This window comes from Epinephelus lanceolatus, chromosome 14 (genome assembly GCF_041903045.1).
Source record: "Epinephelus lanceolatus isolate andai-2023 chromosome 14, ASM4190304v1, whole genome shotgun sequence".
Classification (NCBI taxonomy): Eukaryota; Metazoa; Chordata; class Actinopteri; order Perciformes; family Serranidae; genus Epinephelus; species Epinephelus lanceolatus.
Genome location: NC_135747.1, coordinates 41409229 through 41427658, shown reverse-complemented (window position 1 = coordinate 41427658; position 18430 = coordinate 41409229). Strand labels below are relative to the sequence as shown.

The window sequence follows — 18430 nt, the reverse complement described above, 5'->3', positions numbered from 1 at the left end:
CAAAACTGCAGTTCCTCTAATGGCCACTAGAGGCTGGTGCCAAAACAGAGTAAATTCTCATGGACCCCGATGTTAACATGTCCAACTTAACAGCAGAAATAAACATGTTTACAGCCTGGTACAAAAAACAGTTTTGTTCTCTAAAGCTAATTTCAACATTCATGACAACTGTACGGGAGTGACTTTTTATATAACTCACCTGTTTGCATTTTATTAAGGCTTAAAGTTAAGCATATTTTAGGCGGGGCCATTTAGTGACAGGCTGTCTGCAAGGTGTAGCTACGGTCTGTGAGTCAAATCCATCCCTCGCTCCTCCATAGCTCCACCCTCTTGTCCACATATGGTCACTTCTGGCTCCAAGGTGGTGATGGCCAAAATGCTGAATTCTTCTGAGGCTTCCAAACAGGAGTCCACAAACCAGTGGGTGGCAGGAATGTGTGTTACATCACCAGCATGCAGTAATGATCCAGGGCTTCCTCATGCTTGTGCACGAGAGACGTACCTGCTTTTTTTTGCTCCGTAAAACAGATAGATAAATAAATAACAAAGACATAAAATTCGACAAGAATCTTGTGAATTATTATATTATTTATTTTTCATTTATATCAGATTAAATTATCCGACTGTCCCTGTGAGTGAGACCACAAGGCCTTCGTTAAATTATGACCTAAAAACATGTTTCCGACAAAAGTGAGTCACACACTGCACAGAGAACCCTTTGTCCCATGACAGACCACACACACACACAGACAGACGCACTGTGTAAGTAGCTTGACCATCTTATCTGTGACTGATGCTCTGAGGAGTCTCTGAAGGGAACGTCTTTATCGGTCTTTAATTCTTCTTCTTGGATGAAAAACAGTGTTTGTGAATGAGTCACTGTGTGGGGTTTGGGAGAACAGAGATATTCCAGACTTCTAAGAATAGTGGTGCTGATCTTCCAGCCAAACAAATGATGTCACCCTTATTAACTCTTTGAAGTTTTCATCATGCACAGCATAGTTTCTAATATACAGTGGTGTGTATCTCATGGATTGTTTGATAATAAAGTGTTGTTGGTGGAAACAGTGCTTTTTTTCCCAGCCATGCGTCATTGATTCTGATTATCCATGAATCATTATTTAAAGGAATATTTTCCCACAGCTTCGAGCTCTTGGTTGCTCTTTCGTGACTTCTTCTTGTCTCCGTCAAACTTCAGGTCCCAGCAGGCATCAAGGAGCTACGACCACCCAACAGCAGCGGGACCTTCATCAGCACGCCGAGCCACTCCCAGCTGATGGCTGAGATGATGCAGTCGCACATGGTGAAGGACATATGTCTGATAGGAGCCAAGGTAGCGAACACATGATGTACAGTATACACACATGCAGTGCACGTGGTGGATGTGATCTGTGGTCTCAATAACAATAATTTTGTGTTTTCTAGGGTTGTGGCAAGTCAGTGATCGCGAGGGAGTTCGCGGAGATGCTGGGTTACAGTATAGAGCCGGTCATGCTCTACCAGGTAAATATAAACTGGTCTTTGATAAGATACAAATAGCTTGATTTTAGTACCTCGCTGGAGGGACGATGTTTTTGGGTAGCCCGTCTGTCTGCTTCCATCCCATCGTCGTGAATGCGATATCTCAGAAACGCCTTCAATAGAGGCAGATCATCCTGTAGGTGTCATAGAGATTCATAAAATAAAGGTCATAAGGTAAAAATTATCCAAAGATTTAACGCTACAGGTCGATCTATAGCAGGGGCACCATCTTGAGTTCTTGCATTGCAGTTCACCTTAATGTTAATCAGTGAGAGATTGTGAGAACATGCTAGAGCAGGGATACTCAACTTGCTTTGCCTGGAGGCCACTTTTTGAAAGTGACATGAGGGTCAGCTGCAGCATCCTGCATGGGTACGGAATATGTGAATTTTTGATGCTTTTTCTGCACTCTGCCACCTTATTTACATTAAAAGTACAAACAATTGCCAATGTGAATTAATTTATTTTCATTGTGAATTAGAAAAGGGTTCAGGGGCCGCCTGGCACCATGTCACGGGTCATAAGTTAAGCATCACTGTGCTGGAGCATTGATGGGTGCAATGGAGCGGAGTGTATTGTGAGAGCATTAGAGTAAGAGAAAGGAAAAAGATGATGACATTTGCACATACCATATTTTTTTGTTGTTTGTGATTTAGTAAGTTGTTCATTGTTAGTTGTTGATCTCTCATTAGCTGTAGTTCTGGTTTGAACAAGGTGGAGTGGGGGCAGGGTAAATGTGCTAGGTCTGGCACTGGTATGGAGGGAATATCTTTAAATTTGGCAAAAACATCCGCGTTGGCTCAAGTAGGTTCATTAGAGGAAAACTCTCCTCTGATTTACCAGGATTTTCTTCACTTGTGTCATGTGAGTCACTTTTTAACCACAAGCATATCATTTTTCACACGGTTCCTTTGCCCACTTGTTAGATAATCAGTTCGTTAAATGCTGCCAGTCAATTATAAGTGAGTTTGGATGAGGATAGACCTCACAAATATAAAGCCAGTGATGGGACAGTGCAGTAAGTTATGTAGGATTTGGACTGCAGTTTGGCTAAAAGACCCACATCTGGCTTCCATTACCTCTGGCCATCCATCAGACCAGAATCTGTCACTAACTGGGAGATAGAGAGCCCAGAGGGGCTGCTACAGTACATGTGTATGCATGTAAAGCTTTGTTAAGCCTCACCCCTCTGTGTGTGTGTGTGTTTGAGTGTGTGTGATTCTGGGGAATTTAGTCATCCGGTTGACGATTGCGCAGGAAATGTGTGTGCTGAAGACTAATGTATTAATGCATCATGCTGCAGCTATTTTTAGCCAGCTGAGGTCAAGGGTGACTTGTACTGCGGGAATTGCGGAATCCTTCGCTGGGCACTTCATCTTGTCAGCTCTGAAAATCCCATTTTTGGAGAACAAAGTGACATGTCAGGCTGGAGTGGAGTATAAATACATAATGTGTTGGTGTGTATGCCCTCTAATAAATAAAAAAAACAAAAATATTAATATAAAAAAATGTAATTTATTTGAGAGTAGCCGTTTGCATTGATAGCTGAACACAAGAGGGTCAGAGAGGAAGCTGAATATGTTAGTATGTGTAACATATTACATATAGATTATTATACAAGACGGGGAGGAGTATTTCCCCACCTTACAGAAGCTCACACAAATGTACAATACAGGTGTAATTTCAGTCAGAGTCACAGCAGCTTAGATTTACAAATCCACATAACCTGATTAAAGTTTGCCTGGTGTATTATGTGGAGCGGCTTTGAAAGGAAAAGGTGGACGAGCTTCTGTCATTAAAAATGATTAGGTGAATTGCCTGGACACCTCCAGAGGGCACAAAGGAAAGTCGTGGTGACACAACCACTTCTTTGGCCACTGGTTTAGCAAGATGTGTGTGTATAAGTCTCTTACCGATGGAGCTACAACACTGTGACTGTGAGTTTTCACATTGAAAATAACATTTGGCATTGAAAAAGGAAACATTGGCACCAAAAAAATCCCCCTGAAAAATAAAACACAAGCATTAAACATGAATTTTGTTTTATTTTGATATTTTTGCATTTGGATGTTTTTCAGTGACAGCATCCTGATTTGTATCTTCAGTGTCAGCTTTTTTTCACACCAAAAGAGGGACAGAATGTCAAAACTAAAAAAAAAAAAGAGGAAAAAAAACAGACACTGAAAAACAGTGACATTAAAAAAAAGATATGACACTTTTTAAGACAAACAGTGAGGCCCCAACGGTGTAACACTGATGGGATATTAGCATCTGTCAGTGAGAGAGACAGAGTCCATGATGCGCTCTGTGTAGTTGCTGCAACAGTCCACTGTAAAATACCTTGCACATAATCTGGACCTATCACACTCACTACTTTCCTCAAATTCAATAAATTGGAGCCAGTGAGCCGCAACCATGATGAACCATGCAGCCAAGACACACCGATGTAACATGCTGTTGCTAGCTAGCTAACGTAATTCATATCTGTGCAGCTAAATCAGTGGGTGGATGTTGTGATATCACTGGTTTAAATTGGTTGGTACTAGCTTATGAGGGCAAAGGTCATATTTTGTTTTGCATGAAGAAAACACGACTGGACCTTGATATAGGGATATGAAGAAATTGATTTTTATAATTTCTGTCAGTATATATTGTTAAGTAGGTGCACCGTATTTTTTTTTTTTTTTTAATTTAATATACTTTATTAACCCCCCAGAGGGGAAATTCAATTTTTTCACTCTTGCTGTCAATTACACACAAGTAAGACACACACATGCACAAACAGGACCTATACATGCACAAAGTGGAGAGATGTCAGAGTGAGGGGGCTGCCTTGGTGAGGCGCCCCGAGCGGTTGGAGGGTTCAGTGCCTTGCTCAAGGGCACCTTGGCAGTGCCCAGGAGGTGAACTGGCACCTCTCCAGCTACCAGAGTTCGAGTCCTCGTCCGGACGGATGGGGGCGACCCTCCGGTTCCCAACCCAAGTCCCTATGGACTGAGCTACTGCCGCCCCCTGTATGGTCGGGAATGTGATCTTAAGTGTTTACAAAAGGCATTTTTCATTTAATACCAACTTAAAGTATAATCCTGTGATCTCAAGGGGTAAAAATAAAGGCATTTTCTTGTGATAAATTATCTTGTTATTGTGAGAAAACTGCCTTTTGTTTTTTCAAGTATCAACATAAGTGAATTCCTCATCATCAGGATGTGTTGTGTTGTCACAGAAATAATTATCTCTTGATTTTACGATAACTGCAGTAAAAATAATTGCAAGCACAGTCGTTCTCTGCTTCTGTACCACATCATGAGAAAATGTGTTTTGTCGAAGATAATTAATGTGTGATCTTTTTTTCCCCCTTTAAAGAGTCTTTTTGGTGAGTTTTTCCTTACCTGCTGTGAGGGTCTAAGGACAGAGGGATGCTGTATGTTGTAAATCCCTCTGAGGCAAATTGTGATTTGTGATATTGGGCTTTATAAATAAAACTGAATTACATTTAATCTTGAGATAACAGCATAAAAAAATAATAGCAAGCAAAGCCGTACTAAGCTTCCATACCACATGTAAATGTAGAGCATCTTTCTGACTGAATGCAAAAATGTCTTGTTGCTGTGGAGCAGTTAGCAGATCAGTGATCACTGCCTTGAACAAATTGTGCAACTCTGCTTGTCTTCCCTCCGCTACCCTCCATCTCTGCCATGACATGGCAGCGTGATAGTGGATATGACAGTCTTGCTGCACAGACGTTTCCCCCCCGAACACAAATGTGCCATTAGCTGTTATGTGCAGAGCAGACGGATCAAATTTAGCAGATCATGTGGGGAGGAAAACTGGGGATGTATCATTGCCAGAAAATCTCAGCTTGTTTTATCCAAGTCCACTGTGTGACAGTAAGCACACTGACCCACCTCCTGTGTTGCTCCTAATGCATTCATGTCCTTTAACTTTGTCACTTGGTGTCCACTTCCTTCCCTTCCACTTCCAGGACATGACAGCCAGGGACCTTCTCCAGCAGAGGTACACTCTCCCTAACGGAGACACAGCGTGGAGGCCGTCTCCTCTGGTCACTGCTGCCATCGAGGGGAAGCTGCTGATCCTGGACGGTATACACAGGGTCAACCTAGGAACCCTGGCTGTGCTGTCTAGGTACTTCACTTTGCTAAAAACACACAGTTTCCATCACTTGCTGTATTGTTTTTAGGACACTTTGATATTATCGCTTGTTTTATCCTCTGTATTCTGTGCTGCCGCTGCTGCTCAAAAAGATTTCAAAAGATTTCTTATGGCTGCTTTTCAAAAGTAACAGGAGCTGGTGCCGTAAATGTCAGATAGAGACAAACACACACAGCTCACCCCACTATGTTTTGTGTCCCAGGTTACTCCATGACAGGGAGCTGGATCTGTATGACGGGACCAGGCTGCTGAGGTGGGACAGATACCAGACACTGAAAGAACAACTGCAGTTCACTGACCAGCAACTGCAAGAGAGGTACACACACACTCACACACACGCGGGTCAGCGGTTTAACTGGTTATGTGTGAGAAAGGTCAGGAGCATTTTTGGAGCAGTTCTGAATCTGTATTTGCGTCAAACATGGAAAGACGACACTGTGGTCACTGGCTTTCCAAAGACAACAATAACTACATTCAGCATTAGCGCCATAACAGGAAGAAAGACTCAGAGAGGCGTACAGACAAATGAAGAGAGGCAGAGAGTAAAGACGAACATAGTATTCCAGATAGAAAGCTAGACTGAACAAAAATATTTAAGGAAAGGATCTAAGACTTTTTATGCACTTAATAGATACAGTTGCAATATAGATTTACATACCCTTGGCAGAATTTGTGAAAACTAGGACTGCCCCCTACTAAGAATTTTCCTGGTCGACCAACAGTCATCATTCAGGTCCATCAGTGGACTAGTCTCACCTGGGATGGTGTGGTTGCATGTGGTCTGTGGTTGTGAGGCTGGTTGGGTGTAGTGCTCAACTCACGGAAACAACATTGGAGACGTCTTGAGCCCAGTTCAGACCAATGACTCACGACGAGACGAAAACATTTTAGAATGTTGCAGAGAAAGGTTGCAGCAGTGGGAACTGGCCGGTCTGAGCTCGACTCAAGCCGGCTGATGTTGTCACCTGACACTGTTTCCGTCCTCACGGTGTGCCGGTGTTGGATAGTGGGTCGCTGCTCCTGCTCGCTGTATGTGTTTATGCCCCGCCAACACAAACAGATTATCATTGAGTGATTAATTGGAACTGGTTATTTGTATTATTGTGGTCTACTGATTATGAATACAGTCCATCTGATGCTGGTTTTGTTTCTGTTTTATCCTCATTCATATTTTAAGAAGCTACAAAATATATTCAGCCACAAAATAAGTCTGAAAAGCTGCAAATCAGAACGGAAGCACAGAGAGTTGTTGGCTAGAGATGATACGCCGTCTCATGGTGGTCACTTCCTGTCAACGTTACGGATCAGAAGCACAGAGAGTTGTTGACTAGAGATGATACGCCGTCTCATGGTGGTCACTTCCTGTCAGCGTTACGGATCAGAAGCACAGAGAGTTGTTGACTAGAGATGATACGCCGTCTCATGGTGGTCACTTCCTGTCAACGTTACAGATCAGAAGCACAGAGAGTTGTTGACTAGAGATGATACGCCGTCTCATGGTGGTCACTTCCTGTCAACGTTACAGATCAGAAGCACAGACAGTTGTTGACTAGAGATGATACGCCGTCTCATGGTGGTCACTTCCTGTCAACGTTACAGATCAGAAGCACAGACAGTTGTTGACTAGAGATGATACGCCGTCTCATGGTGGTCACTTCCTGTCAACGTTACAGATCAGAAGCACAGACAGTTGTTGACTAGAGATGATACGCCGTCTCATGGTGGTCACTTCCTGTCAACGTTACAGATCAGAAGCACAGAGAGTTGTTGACTAGAGATGATACGCCGTCTCATGGTGGTCACTTCCTGTCAGCGTTACAGATCAGAAGCACAGACAGTTGTTGACTAGAGATGATACGCCGTCTCATGGTGGTCACTTCCTGTCAACGTTACAGATCAGAAGCACAGACAGTTGTTGACTAGAGATGATACGCCGTCTCATGGTGGTCACTTCCTGTCAGCATTACAGATCAGAAGCACAGAGAGTTGTTGACTAGAGATGATACGCCGTCTCATGGTGGTCTCTTCCTGTCAACGTTACAGATCAGAAGCACAGACAGTTGTTGACTAGAGATGATACGCCGTCTCATGGTGGTCACTTCCTGTCAACGTTACAGATCAGAAGCACAGACAGTTGTTGACTAGAGATGATACGCCGTCTCATGGTGGTCACTTCCTGTCAGCGTTACAGATCAGAAGCACAGAGAGTTGTTGACTAGAGATGATACACCGCAGCTGGTTTTTGGAGCATTGCAGAGCGGTGGATTGCAAGTGGTTGCAACTTGTCTCGTTGCAAATCTTTGGTCTGAATTTGGTATTACGGTAATGAAACAAAAAATTCACGTCATGGGCAACAACTCGTGACATCATTTTACCTTTTATTGTGACCGTCCCAAGTGATGGCAAGAGAGCGTCATTTTAAGATTAGTGATGCTGGCATCTTCTGGAGGTCTCATGTCTGACTTATATACAGGGCAGAGTCCTCAATAGACGCCCTGTTAAACAGTCACATAACTGAAGAGAATAGTGGTGCATTCTGCGTGTTTGTGTTGAATCTTAAGTCTGCCCTCTAGATCTGTATTCATATCATCCAACTTACCCTGAGCCTCCTGTCAGGGAGCGAGTCTTACCAGGTGTTCAGACCGAAAATAGCCCAAAGTTAAAAGAATGCTTGAGTCTGCAGTGGTGGGGAGCGTTGAAATATGGTCGAGGACGGAAAGTTTTAGGAACAGATTCGTGAGCTCGAGGCCTTATTAGCTACCAGAACACTGTTCAGTGGTTTATAAAACTATGACGCAGCATTTTACATTGTTTTGTTGCTTGACAGTGATTTATGGCATCTAAATGACCGTTGTTGGTCTTGACCTTAACTGTTCCCTGTGTTTGACTCATGAAGTGTGTGTGTGCGCATGTGTGTGTGTGTGCACTCTTAAAAACCCACCTAAACTGGCAGGAAGGATGTTTGTGGTGGGGCGTCTGGGCTGAAATAAACCCACTTCCTCTTCCTCACTGCTGTGGCTCAGACAAAGTGAGTGTGTGTGTGCGTGTGTGCGCGCGCGTGTGTGTGTGTGTGTGTCCACCAGGATTTTATTGTGCATTACAGCACAGGTTTCAGTTTTCCTCTTAATATCCAACATTTAGGGTTCCTGGCAGAGCAAACACAGATATGAGAATGTCTGAGATGGATGAGAAAGAACTGGAAAGTTGCTAGGCAACAGAAGATGTGTACATGTGTGAATGTGTGTGTATATGAACACATGTGTTGCCTCCTCTTCTCCTCACCGGTTGTGTGAATCTGTGTGTTTGTGGGTTGGAGGTCTGCACAGTTTTTCAGTTGTGCTGTCGCAGGATTTTTGAACATGTCAGGATTTTTTCAGGATTTTATGTCAGGATTTCTTTAAGTCACGCTTCTGTTGAAAACCTCCCTGCTCCATCCTGCAAATAAATCAAGACACATGCAGCCTAATTTAGTTTAAAGTCGTGGATTAAAACATTAAGCATCATGTCTGAGTGTCTCTGATGTTAAAGTTGTTTCTCATATCAACAGATAGAAAGCACATGCTGCAGCGTCTGACTTCAGAGCGGCAAATTATTCCCATTTACCAGTCAGATATGTGTTAGATTGCAGATTTTGTTTAATGTTACTGATGTTAAAATTAAATTTGTGCAACTGACTACAAGACAAGACTGAACACAGAGAGCAACACAGCGAGAAAGTGAGCATGTGAAACCTAACTTTAATTATGTATGGATGGATAGTGGAATTAAGTGCATGGTTAAGCCCAATAATAACAGCCTCTGATATCTTCATGTATGAAATGTCTTCCCACACGCTCATCTAGTGATGATGATGATGTCGGTGGTTAGCGCCCTGCCTCCGCCCACATTAGAGCAAATATATCCCGTTGCTGTGGGTGTCTCTGTGGGGTGATAGAAGCGGACTTTGCTGTCCTCTTGTATCAGAGGATCACACAGCCCGCTGTCAGAAGTCATGCTCTTGTCCCTGACATAGATTGGGTGGGACACACACACACACACACACACACACACACACAAATGCACACACATATATCTGTGACAAACGCCGTGTGCACCTGCACTCTATATCCACTTTAACATGGCTGAACAGATGTGAAACCAGTGTGTAACTGTTGTCCGTTGTGTGTGTTTTCAGGTCGATCTTCCCCATCCATCCATCATTCAGGGTGCTGGCCCTGGCGGAGCCCCCTGTCGTGGGCGCCAGTACAAGCAGCAGCAACAGCAGCAACAGCAGAGGTCAGCAGTGGTTGGGCCCAGAGCTGCTCACTATGTTCCTCTACCACTCTGTCACCCCCATGGCCAGAGCCGAGGAGATGGACCTCATACAGGGACTGGTAAGACACACACAAACACAAATTTCATGCCATTGGCTGTGATTTGGCACGTCCATTTAGATGAAGGAGTTACACAAACCACTGGACCAATCAGCCTGATATTTGTGTGCACATTTATGACTATATGATCAAGACCTCTTGTGGTTGCAGAGATTCATTTGTTGAAAGAACAGTTTTATTGACTGTTTAATACTGTCACTGACTCCTCACTCCTCCTCACAGGGCCACATGATTCCCGCAAATAAGCTAGGCTAAAAACAACAAAACTTACTGTTTACCGACATCCATAGAAAAGTCTGGTCTCATTTTTAACCACAGTATCTACAGATTAATTCCATGCCTGATTTGTTTGAATCCACTAACATTAGTCACGATACAAGATGAATTCTTTGCCACTATCTTTGCTATAAGGGAGCCAGGAGAGACGCTGTCGCAGCTCTCCATCCTTCCGTGCTCCACATGGTGTCATACCACGCCGGCAACATTTCAGAATCAGAGCATTTTGCCTGCCCGATTTTGTAAACTTGCAGATTTTGTTAATTTAGTAGTTTTGTCTTGATATTTGTGCTTCTCACATAAGTAAGTTAGTGAGTAGGCTACGTTGTCCACCAAAGTGTTAATATATATACAGTATATTAAAGGCTCTCTCAGTCCTCTTAAGCTTGAAAAGTTTTTGTCACATACAGCAAACATATCCTCATGATCCACTAGCTACATGTCCTCTGAATATGCTGTGAAGAAGTCCGGTCTCTGTGGGCAGCCCAGGCTCCGCAAATGGCAACAAAAACATTTTGGTCCAGGCTGCACCAACCAGCCGGCGCGAGAGCAGCGAAAGCAAGCAAACACACATGAACACGGTGCCCAGAGAGGCAGTTAGAGCTACAGGCTACAATGAGGCTAAAAGGCAAGCTAGCTCCGTTGTGTTTGATAACATTGTTGAGCGTAAACAGAAGTGAAGTGTTTTTGTTGCCATTTGCGGAACCTGGGCCTACAGAGACCGGACTTTTTCACAGCATATTCAGAGGGCATGTAGCTAGCGGATCGTGAGGAGATGTTTGCTGTATGTGATAAAAACTTTTCAAGCTTAGGAAGACTTTGAGAGCCTTTAACAAATTTCTTGTCCGTTGTTGTTGTTCTTCAGCACTTGTACATGTAAGATGTGACGGTTTGTCTTCACTGTATTTGCCCCTCACGAGTGCAGCGTTTCTACCCAAAGTTGAAAGAAAGTCCCATTGCCCCCCCCCCTTTTTGGTTTGTTTTTCTGTTTTAATTAATTGTGTTTATGGTTTTTATTTCGTACTTCGTTTTGCTGTCGCCTTAGAAAAGTTAATACGGTTAAAAGTCCAGGTATGAACGACATGGATCAAAGATTAATGGCTGTAATTGAGTTATTATACACTCTTTGGTAACTGGGGTAGCTGCTGATAGCTACCAGGGAAAGAAAAAAGCCATATGCTCTTCCTGTTTTGATTGCACAGTGATTGATGCACTTCCTTTACACTGTAAATGGAGCCTTCAGTTTTCCAGGAGAAAGCACCTGGTGGCAGACAGAGTTACATCAACATCAATATTTACTTCATGATAAGAAGTTAAAGCAAAAAGTCTTCAATAACTCTTATGTGCTTTGCTGCTGTTTCTTTAACTGAATCATCTTCTGTTTCTTGCCTTAACGCTTTTGAACAAATTGTTTTGTCATGAAGTTTCCAAATATGAATCACTGCTTTACCCTGGACGCTGGCTTTGATGTGTGATTGACGAGTTAGAGGGAAGGGAGAGTTGCCAACAGTTCTGTGCAGAGTTTATTAGTGCAGGGGCCATCACAGGGTAAGAAAAATGATATGTATACCCAGAGCTCCTTCCAGAGCCAGGACTCAATACAACACAACCTGAGTTGGTAAACAAGGATGTGACAGTTGATTATCGTACTTTTGTGGAGCTCAGCAACAGGAGTTTGTCACAATATTATTGTGGCTTGGCAGTGATGCTGTAAGGTGTAATGTTAAACAACTTGTTGGCTTCACACACACACACACACACACACACACACACACACACACACAGCTTCACACACACACACACACACACACACACACACTTGCGCACAAAGTGAAGCACAGACCTTGTTTGGCCATTCACTGGGATGTTGTGTTGCATGGTTTGGTTCACCTGTTGTGTGGTTACATGTCGTGAAGCTGCTCAGGAGCATTTTTTGGTTTGGGTTGTTAAAAGTGAATCTGGCTCAGACATAAAGTTTATGTCCCTGTGGTTCCTCTGTCATCTTCAGGCTGCGTTGTGGATTTGTTGTGGCTTTTGGAGAGAAAACACAGCGAGAGAAACACTGCTGTTACATGATTAGCATCTTAACCACTCAACAAAGACATTTGGTGATATGTTGTTTGGTTGGGGCCTGAAGGAGGTTACTAAGGATGCCACGGCCAAACTTGTGTGTCGATGATGCTGTGCTTACTATGATCTTTAAGGATAGACTTTTAGATCTTTCTGAACAAAATGGAGCAGATACAGTTGTTGTGGCTGTGGCAGCACCTGTGTTTCTTTGTAATGACCCTGCTAAAGTTTTTTGTCCTTTGGGCTCCCACTTGGGCTTGGTGACAGCTCCCTCCTCTTCATTTCCCTTTTCTCTCACGACATGTGCTCTCCATCCGAATATGACCGCTTCTTCCTTCTTTCTATTTTACAGATTAGAGTTTTTTTTTGTTTTGATGAATATGGGCGCTGTGTCGAAACTTTACATTTCCTTACCTTTCAACAACTCTGTAGCTAGCTTGTGGTTATGTTTTTGCACAAAAACAACTTGGTTATGACGAGAAAAGATCATGTTTTGGCTTAAACTACCCACTGTTGGTGGCACAGTCCTAGCTGTAAACGCAGCGATGTCGCAGTTAAAAGCAGTTGCCTTTAGTGACTCATTCCTGGCAGAAAACGCAGCAACAGTTCAGTAAAAAACAACCATTTTTGGAGCTGAAAAAGCTGCTTGAAACAGCTTGATGACTTAAAAAAAAAAAAACATTCAATTTCATCTAGTGTGTCTTGAACAGTGGTCTGCAGCTTGGCAGCCATCTAGCCAAGGTGTTACTCAAGAAATGATGATATGATACATAAGAAACATACAAATGTACAAACGTGGTTTGCGGAAACATTATCCTCTGGTGTCTGGGCTGGTGTAACTGGTGTATCCCTGAACACTGTAAAACACCACTAACACCGACATCTTAAAGTTGTGTCAACAGTTAAACAATTCCAGCAACAGAGCAGCTGAGTGTATCAACTGTATCCTCATCTAAAAACCATCATCTTCATCAGTCCTTCTGTCTTTCTTTTTCTCACTTTTCAGACTCCTAATGTTCCAAAAGAAGCAGCAGAGCAGCTCCTGCACCTCACACACAGCCTCCGCAAGACAAACGACCCCACAGTAAGTGCACATGTGTGTGTGTGTGTGTGTGTGCCCTTACCAGTCTGTTTACGTGTGTGATGTAAGTCATTTATTTGTGTATGGTGTTTGTCTCCAGGCACAGTCTCTGGCCTCGTCTCTGTCCACCAGACAGCTGCTGAGGATCTGTCGCCGTCTCTCTCAGTACCCCGAGGAGAGCATCGCTCACGCTGTCAATAAGGCCTGTCTTTCCAGGTACACACACACACTCTCACATTCCCAGTCTCTGTGTTTATCGGGGTTGTGATGCACTTTGTTCATGTTTGATAAAACCTTTTTTAATGTGATATAATTGTGTGTGTGTGTGTGTGTGTGTGTGTGTGTGTGTGTGTGTGTGTGTGTTAGGTTCCTGCCCAGCCTGGCCCGTGCCTCTCTTGAAAAAAGCCTCTCCAACTGCTCCATAGAGGACACACCGAATCCTGCAGAACACACTCAGGACTTCAGCTGTAAGTCTCATCTATCCAGATAAGACCGATTCAACTTCTCAGTGTTTCTAAATACATTTCATAGAGCAAATATAGTTTAATTAGCAGATGGTTGTCAGTGTCAGATGTTACTTCCTGTGCTAAAGAATGTGTAAGTGACAGTAATATTGATATGCGCCACCAGCACTGACTATCCAGCCCTTTAGTATCAAAATTTGAAGATGACGAGGCGTCAGAAGACTTTATTATAAATTGGGGTTAAACTCACAAAATCAGAGGTTAAAAAAGCAAAAACAAGTCACACAAGTGGGTGTAAGGAACAGTGCTCTTCATCAGCAAATGAGATTGGAGAAGTGACTGTGTTGTAGTGGAGCTGCTTAGTAACGAACAGCAGAAGACTGTGTTTAAGATCCCAAAGGCCAGGGGTGGACTGGGACAAAAAGTTGGCCCAGACAGGCTCACCACAATCAATCACACAAATACAAAGTTGTAGGTTTCTTCAAACGTTTGAAGGGACACATAATGAATAGGCGTTCTGAGGCAAGTGTCAAGCACTTCATTTCCTGCATTCTGGTTAATTTTTATGCACCGATTTGTGCTACATGACGAGCCTGACTTCATCTAAGCAGCCAGTAAGTGTGTGAAAAGTCTGAGTTAAAAGTATTTTTCTGACCTGCAATGTGTCCACGCCTCCTGCAGCTTTGTGTGATCCATTTTGGCACACTTTTTGTTGCAGATACTGTTTAATGATGACACACACACATAGACATCGTCTCCATCTCCTGTACTTCTCTAGGTTCGGTGAAGGATGGTGTGTTGACTATCGGCAGTGTGTCTGCTCCAGTGTACAACCCCAATGACAAAATGAAGGTTCCAGACGTGCTGTTCTACGATAATCCACAGGTAACAACACACTGACTCACAATACAGGTGTTTCAGGTTTCTGAATTTACAGCTTCAATCTTTCCACTTCCTGCAAGGCTGCTTGATTCACGAGATCACACGAGAATCACAAGATCATGCGAGAATACAGTCCCGATTTGCTCTCAAATAGACACATTTTTACTGTCACATGGTATGTTCCATGATAACTCCGTAACCGGAAACCAACTCTGTATCTGCAAGACTTCATTGAACCAATCCCCATGTGAGTGTGGAAGTGGGCTGAAAAAGACATTTATGTCCAGGCCATGACCCAGATTTTATTACATAAGGGCAAAAAGCTAGATTAGAAACAATTTCTCTCAGACTGAGGAAGATCACTGTGTGTATCCTTCACCACAGAATGTTCAGAGCACTGTTTGTTCAACAGAGGTCAAACACCAGCTTCCCTTCAGTCTCACTCCTCTGTCTTCCTTGTTATTAGTTATTTGTCCCTGTTTCAGTGTGACATTATTTCATTATGAAGGATTTTACTTTTAGTTCTGGTATTAGCTGATATTTTCCAGGGCTGTGCTCTGTGTTGTTCCTCCGTGGCCTGGCAGTGAAATCTGTCCCAGTACACTGTAACTGACCTCTGATTGCTGCTATTGATGGATTTTATTGGATTAGAAAGCAATCTGACTTTAACTCTGCTCTGTATTTCTGAGTGTGCAGCAGGAAAACATCAATTTTGATTTCATTGAGTGGCTGTAGTTGAGATCCTTATACAAAGAGCAAAAGTCATGCAAAGTCAGTACCGCACATATCTTAGATCCATAAACAGACAGAGACTGACGTCATGTTCTTTCAGAGTCAGGCAGCTCAGACAGGATGGAAGCAGAGAAAAGTCGGGAAGGTTCGGGTTTGCCAGTTCTTGTAACTTTCAGACACCAAAAATACGAGTCTCCCCCGCCTTATGCAGCGATTGTCCAAGTGTGCATACTGTGGGTGTGAAAACGGGCAGAACTCCAAGCACTCAGTGAAATCTTTTCTCCACATTCCTCCCAGTCCTACTTTTGTCACAGTACGTGTTGAATGCTGAAGTGCGCTCGCCTCTGCGCTGGCAGCTATCGGAGACTGTGTGGTTATAGAAAAACACACAGGAGAGATCATCTGAAGTCAGAGAGAAGTTTTCAGCAATGGGCTCTTCTTCCATCTTTAAATGTTTGTGAATGCAACTTTAACTTCTAGTATTAAACACACATTAAGTTACTGAGCCTCTAAATACAAAATTTTAGTGTCAGTATTTATATTTATTGATCTCTTGTTTTAAAGGGATTGTTTGGATTTTTTTTTAAGTGGGGTTGTATAAGGTACTTTTCCATAGTTAGTGTATCACATAGTGTAGATGTCAGTCTGCACACCATCAGTTTAGAAAAGCAGGCTGGAGTACTACCACAGAAGCAAAGCAATGTGCTGTGATAGATGAGGGCAGCAGCAACATATATTTTAGCTACCTAAAAAAAATCCCTATCAGTTTAAGTGTACGCCATATTTAGTATATTTTAACCGCTTTACCTTGCCGTCAGACAGCACTTTCCAGTGGGAAACTGAAGCCATTATATCCATCTTTGCTCTCTTCTTCAAAGCCCCCAGACTCCTTAGACTAAAACAGTAATTATACCTCACATAACACAGGAGCTGCAGGTCTACCTCTGCCTCTATCAGCTGGTTTATTTTTTAATTGTGTGACTTTGCTGTTTTAAAGGGTTAGTTAGGATTCACCAAAGAAGGGCGGACCCTAAAGCTTCGAAGCTTTGTTCATTGTCAGTCAACTCGAGCTGCACTGATTCATACACAAACACTCCCTCCCAATTTGGCGGTCTTTTTAAGCTAGAAAAATCTTCCCAGCTCTCCCATTGCCTTGTCTGCTGCTGCTGCTGCCCTGCATCATTACTGCTGCTCGCTCTGTCAGCCCCACCTCCACCAGCATCCACCTGCAGGCACCTGCTGAGGGGGGAAATATTAAATCATCACTCCCCAATATCTCATGTAAACATATCTGCAGTGAGCAATGAGGCCGGAGTCTAGACGCCAAATTCTAGATATGTTTTTCTGTTGAAATAAACATTTAAAACGTGAGCTGTCTAACTGAATTGTTTTTAGTTATTCTCAGACAAGGTCATTTGAAAATAGTGATAGTTTTGTGACTTTGACTTGCCCTCATCTTACGTCTGTCACAAGCTGTCCTGCACTGCTGAACCTAGGACAGTTTTAACATAAAAACATGAAGCATTGGGGCACAGAGTAGCTCCCCTAGTAGAGCAGGCTCCCTATGTACAAAGGCCACATGCTTGCCGCTGTGGCCAAGGGTTCGACTCCTACTTGCAGCCCTCTGCTGCATGTCATCCCCTCTCTTTCTCCTTCTTCATGCTATCACTGTCCTATCCAATAAAGGGCAAAAAAAAAATATCAGGCATCTGGATTGTTTTCAGATTTTGTGCAGATATGCCAATGGAAACTGGCATGTCACAAATCTACTGAATCTAAAGCATCTTGCTTAGAGTTCTGTTTTTTCTAGCTAATGTGGCTAACGTGCAACCTGCATGCTGTCAAAGTGGCTGATTGTCACATTATTTTAGGTGCCTCAACTAATGTCCTCTTCTCTCATTTAACCCCACCCTCAATCCATGTTTCAGGTATTCGGCACAGCCCTACACCAAAGTCAATCATTAACATAAACAAACTGACTGATAGAGGCAGCGGTAGACCAGCAGCTCTCACGCTCTGCGAGGTTAAATTACTGTTTTTGCCAATGGAGTCTGGCTTGGAAGAGAATTTAGGTAATGGTCAGTATTTGTGCCTGCTTCTCCATACTGCAGGGGTGGCAACCGCCATCTGCTGTAGGTAACACACTGATTAAGGAGAAGCACCTCATGCAACACCACTTCAAAAAATCTGAACCATCCCTTTAACATCAATCCCACGTGACCGTGACGAGCTTCATGCCCCATGATTAGTTGCAGCCTGTAAAGACATATGTCAAAGTATTATCATTTAGCTCAGCTCATAAATTCAAATAACAGCAGGTTTGGATTTTTGTGGCGTTGAAAAGACTTTTGCCCACATTAGATTTGCATATAGCGACATAGCCTTAGTCAGGTAGATGTCAGATGTTAGCAGGTGAGTCACTTCTATATTCTGTTTACAATGATGTTGATGTCTCATGTGTTGCTGGCCAGACTCCAGGGATGAACCAGCTAAGGGAATGACACTCTGACATCCTCTGGCAATACTGACCGCGTCATGTGACCCAGATTTCTCTTTCCCACTCTCTTTCTCTCTGTCCTCATTCTGCCCTTTTTTCTTCTGCCTGCTTGTGTTGGAGACTGAAATAAGATTGGAAGAGGGTGAGATGGGATGAAGATGCCCTACTTTTTCAATGACCTCTTTTCTGTCTTCACAGTAGAGGCGCAGTTGTAAAAAGCAAAGGGGGAGGAGGGGAGGGGAAAACAGACCTCCACATTTTTGCACAAACACATGGTTTTACAGGAACGACAATACTTTTTCATTATATGTGAAATGCAGTTCACCACATTGCCTGACACATGTGTGAGTCCATAAAACTAATT

At 43.1% G+C, this 18430-nt stretch overlaps 1 protein-coding gene across 1 annotated transcript in view; it reads left to right on the top strand.

Moving 5' to 3' along the window:
- The window catches only part of vwa8 (von Willebrand factor A domain containing 8), a 109278-nt gene that overhangs the window by 18710 nt on the left and 72138 nt on the right, over positions 1-18430 (top strand). Inside the window, exons 11-19 of the mRNA XM_033617201.2 lie at positions 1199-1333; positions 1426-1503; positions 5504-5664; positions 5894-6007; positions 9866-10064; positions 13417-13494; positions 13592-13707; positions 13858-13958; positions 14734-14840. Of these exons, the coding sequence (XP_033473092.2) occupies positions 1199-1333; positions 1426-1503; positions 5504-5664; positions 5894-6007; positions 9866-10064; positions 13417-13494; positions 13592-13707; positions 13858-13958; positions 14734-14840 (1089 nt within the window). The remainder of the gene's footprint in view (positions 1-1198; positions 1334-1425; positions 1504-5503; positions 5665-5893; positions 6008-9865; positions 10065-13416; positions 13495-13591; positions 13708-13857; positions 13959-14733; positions 14841-18430) is intronic.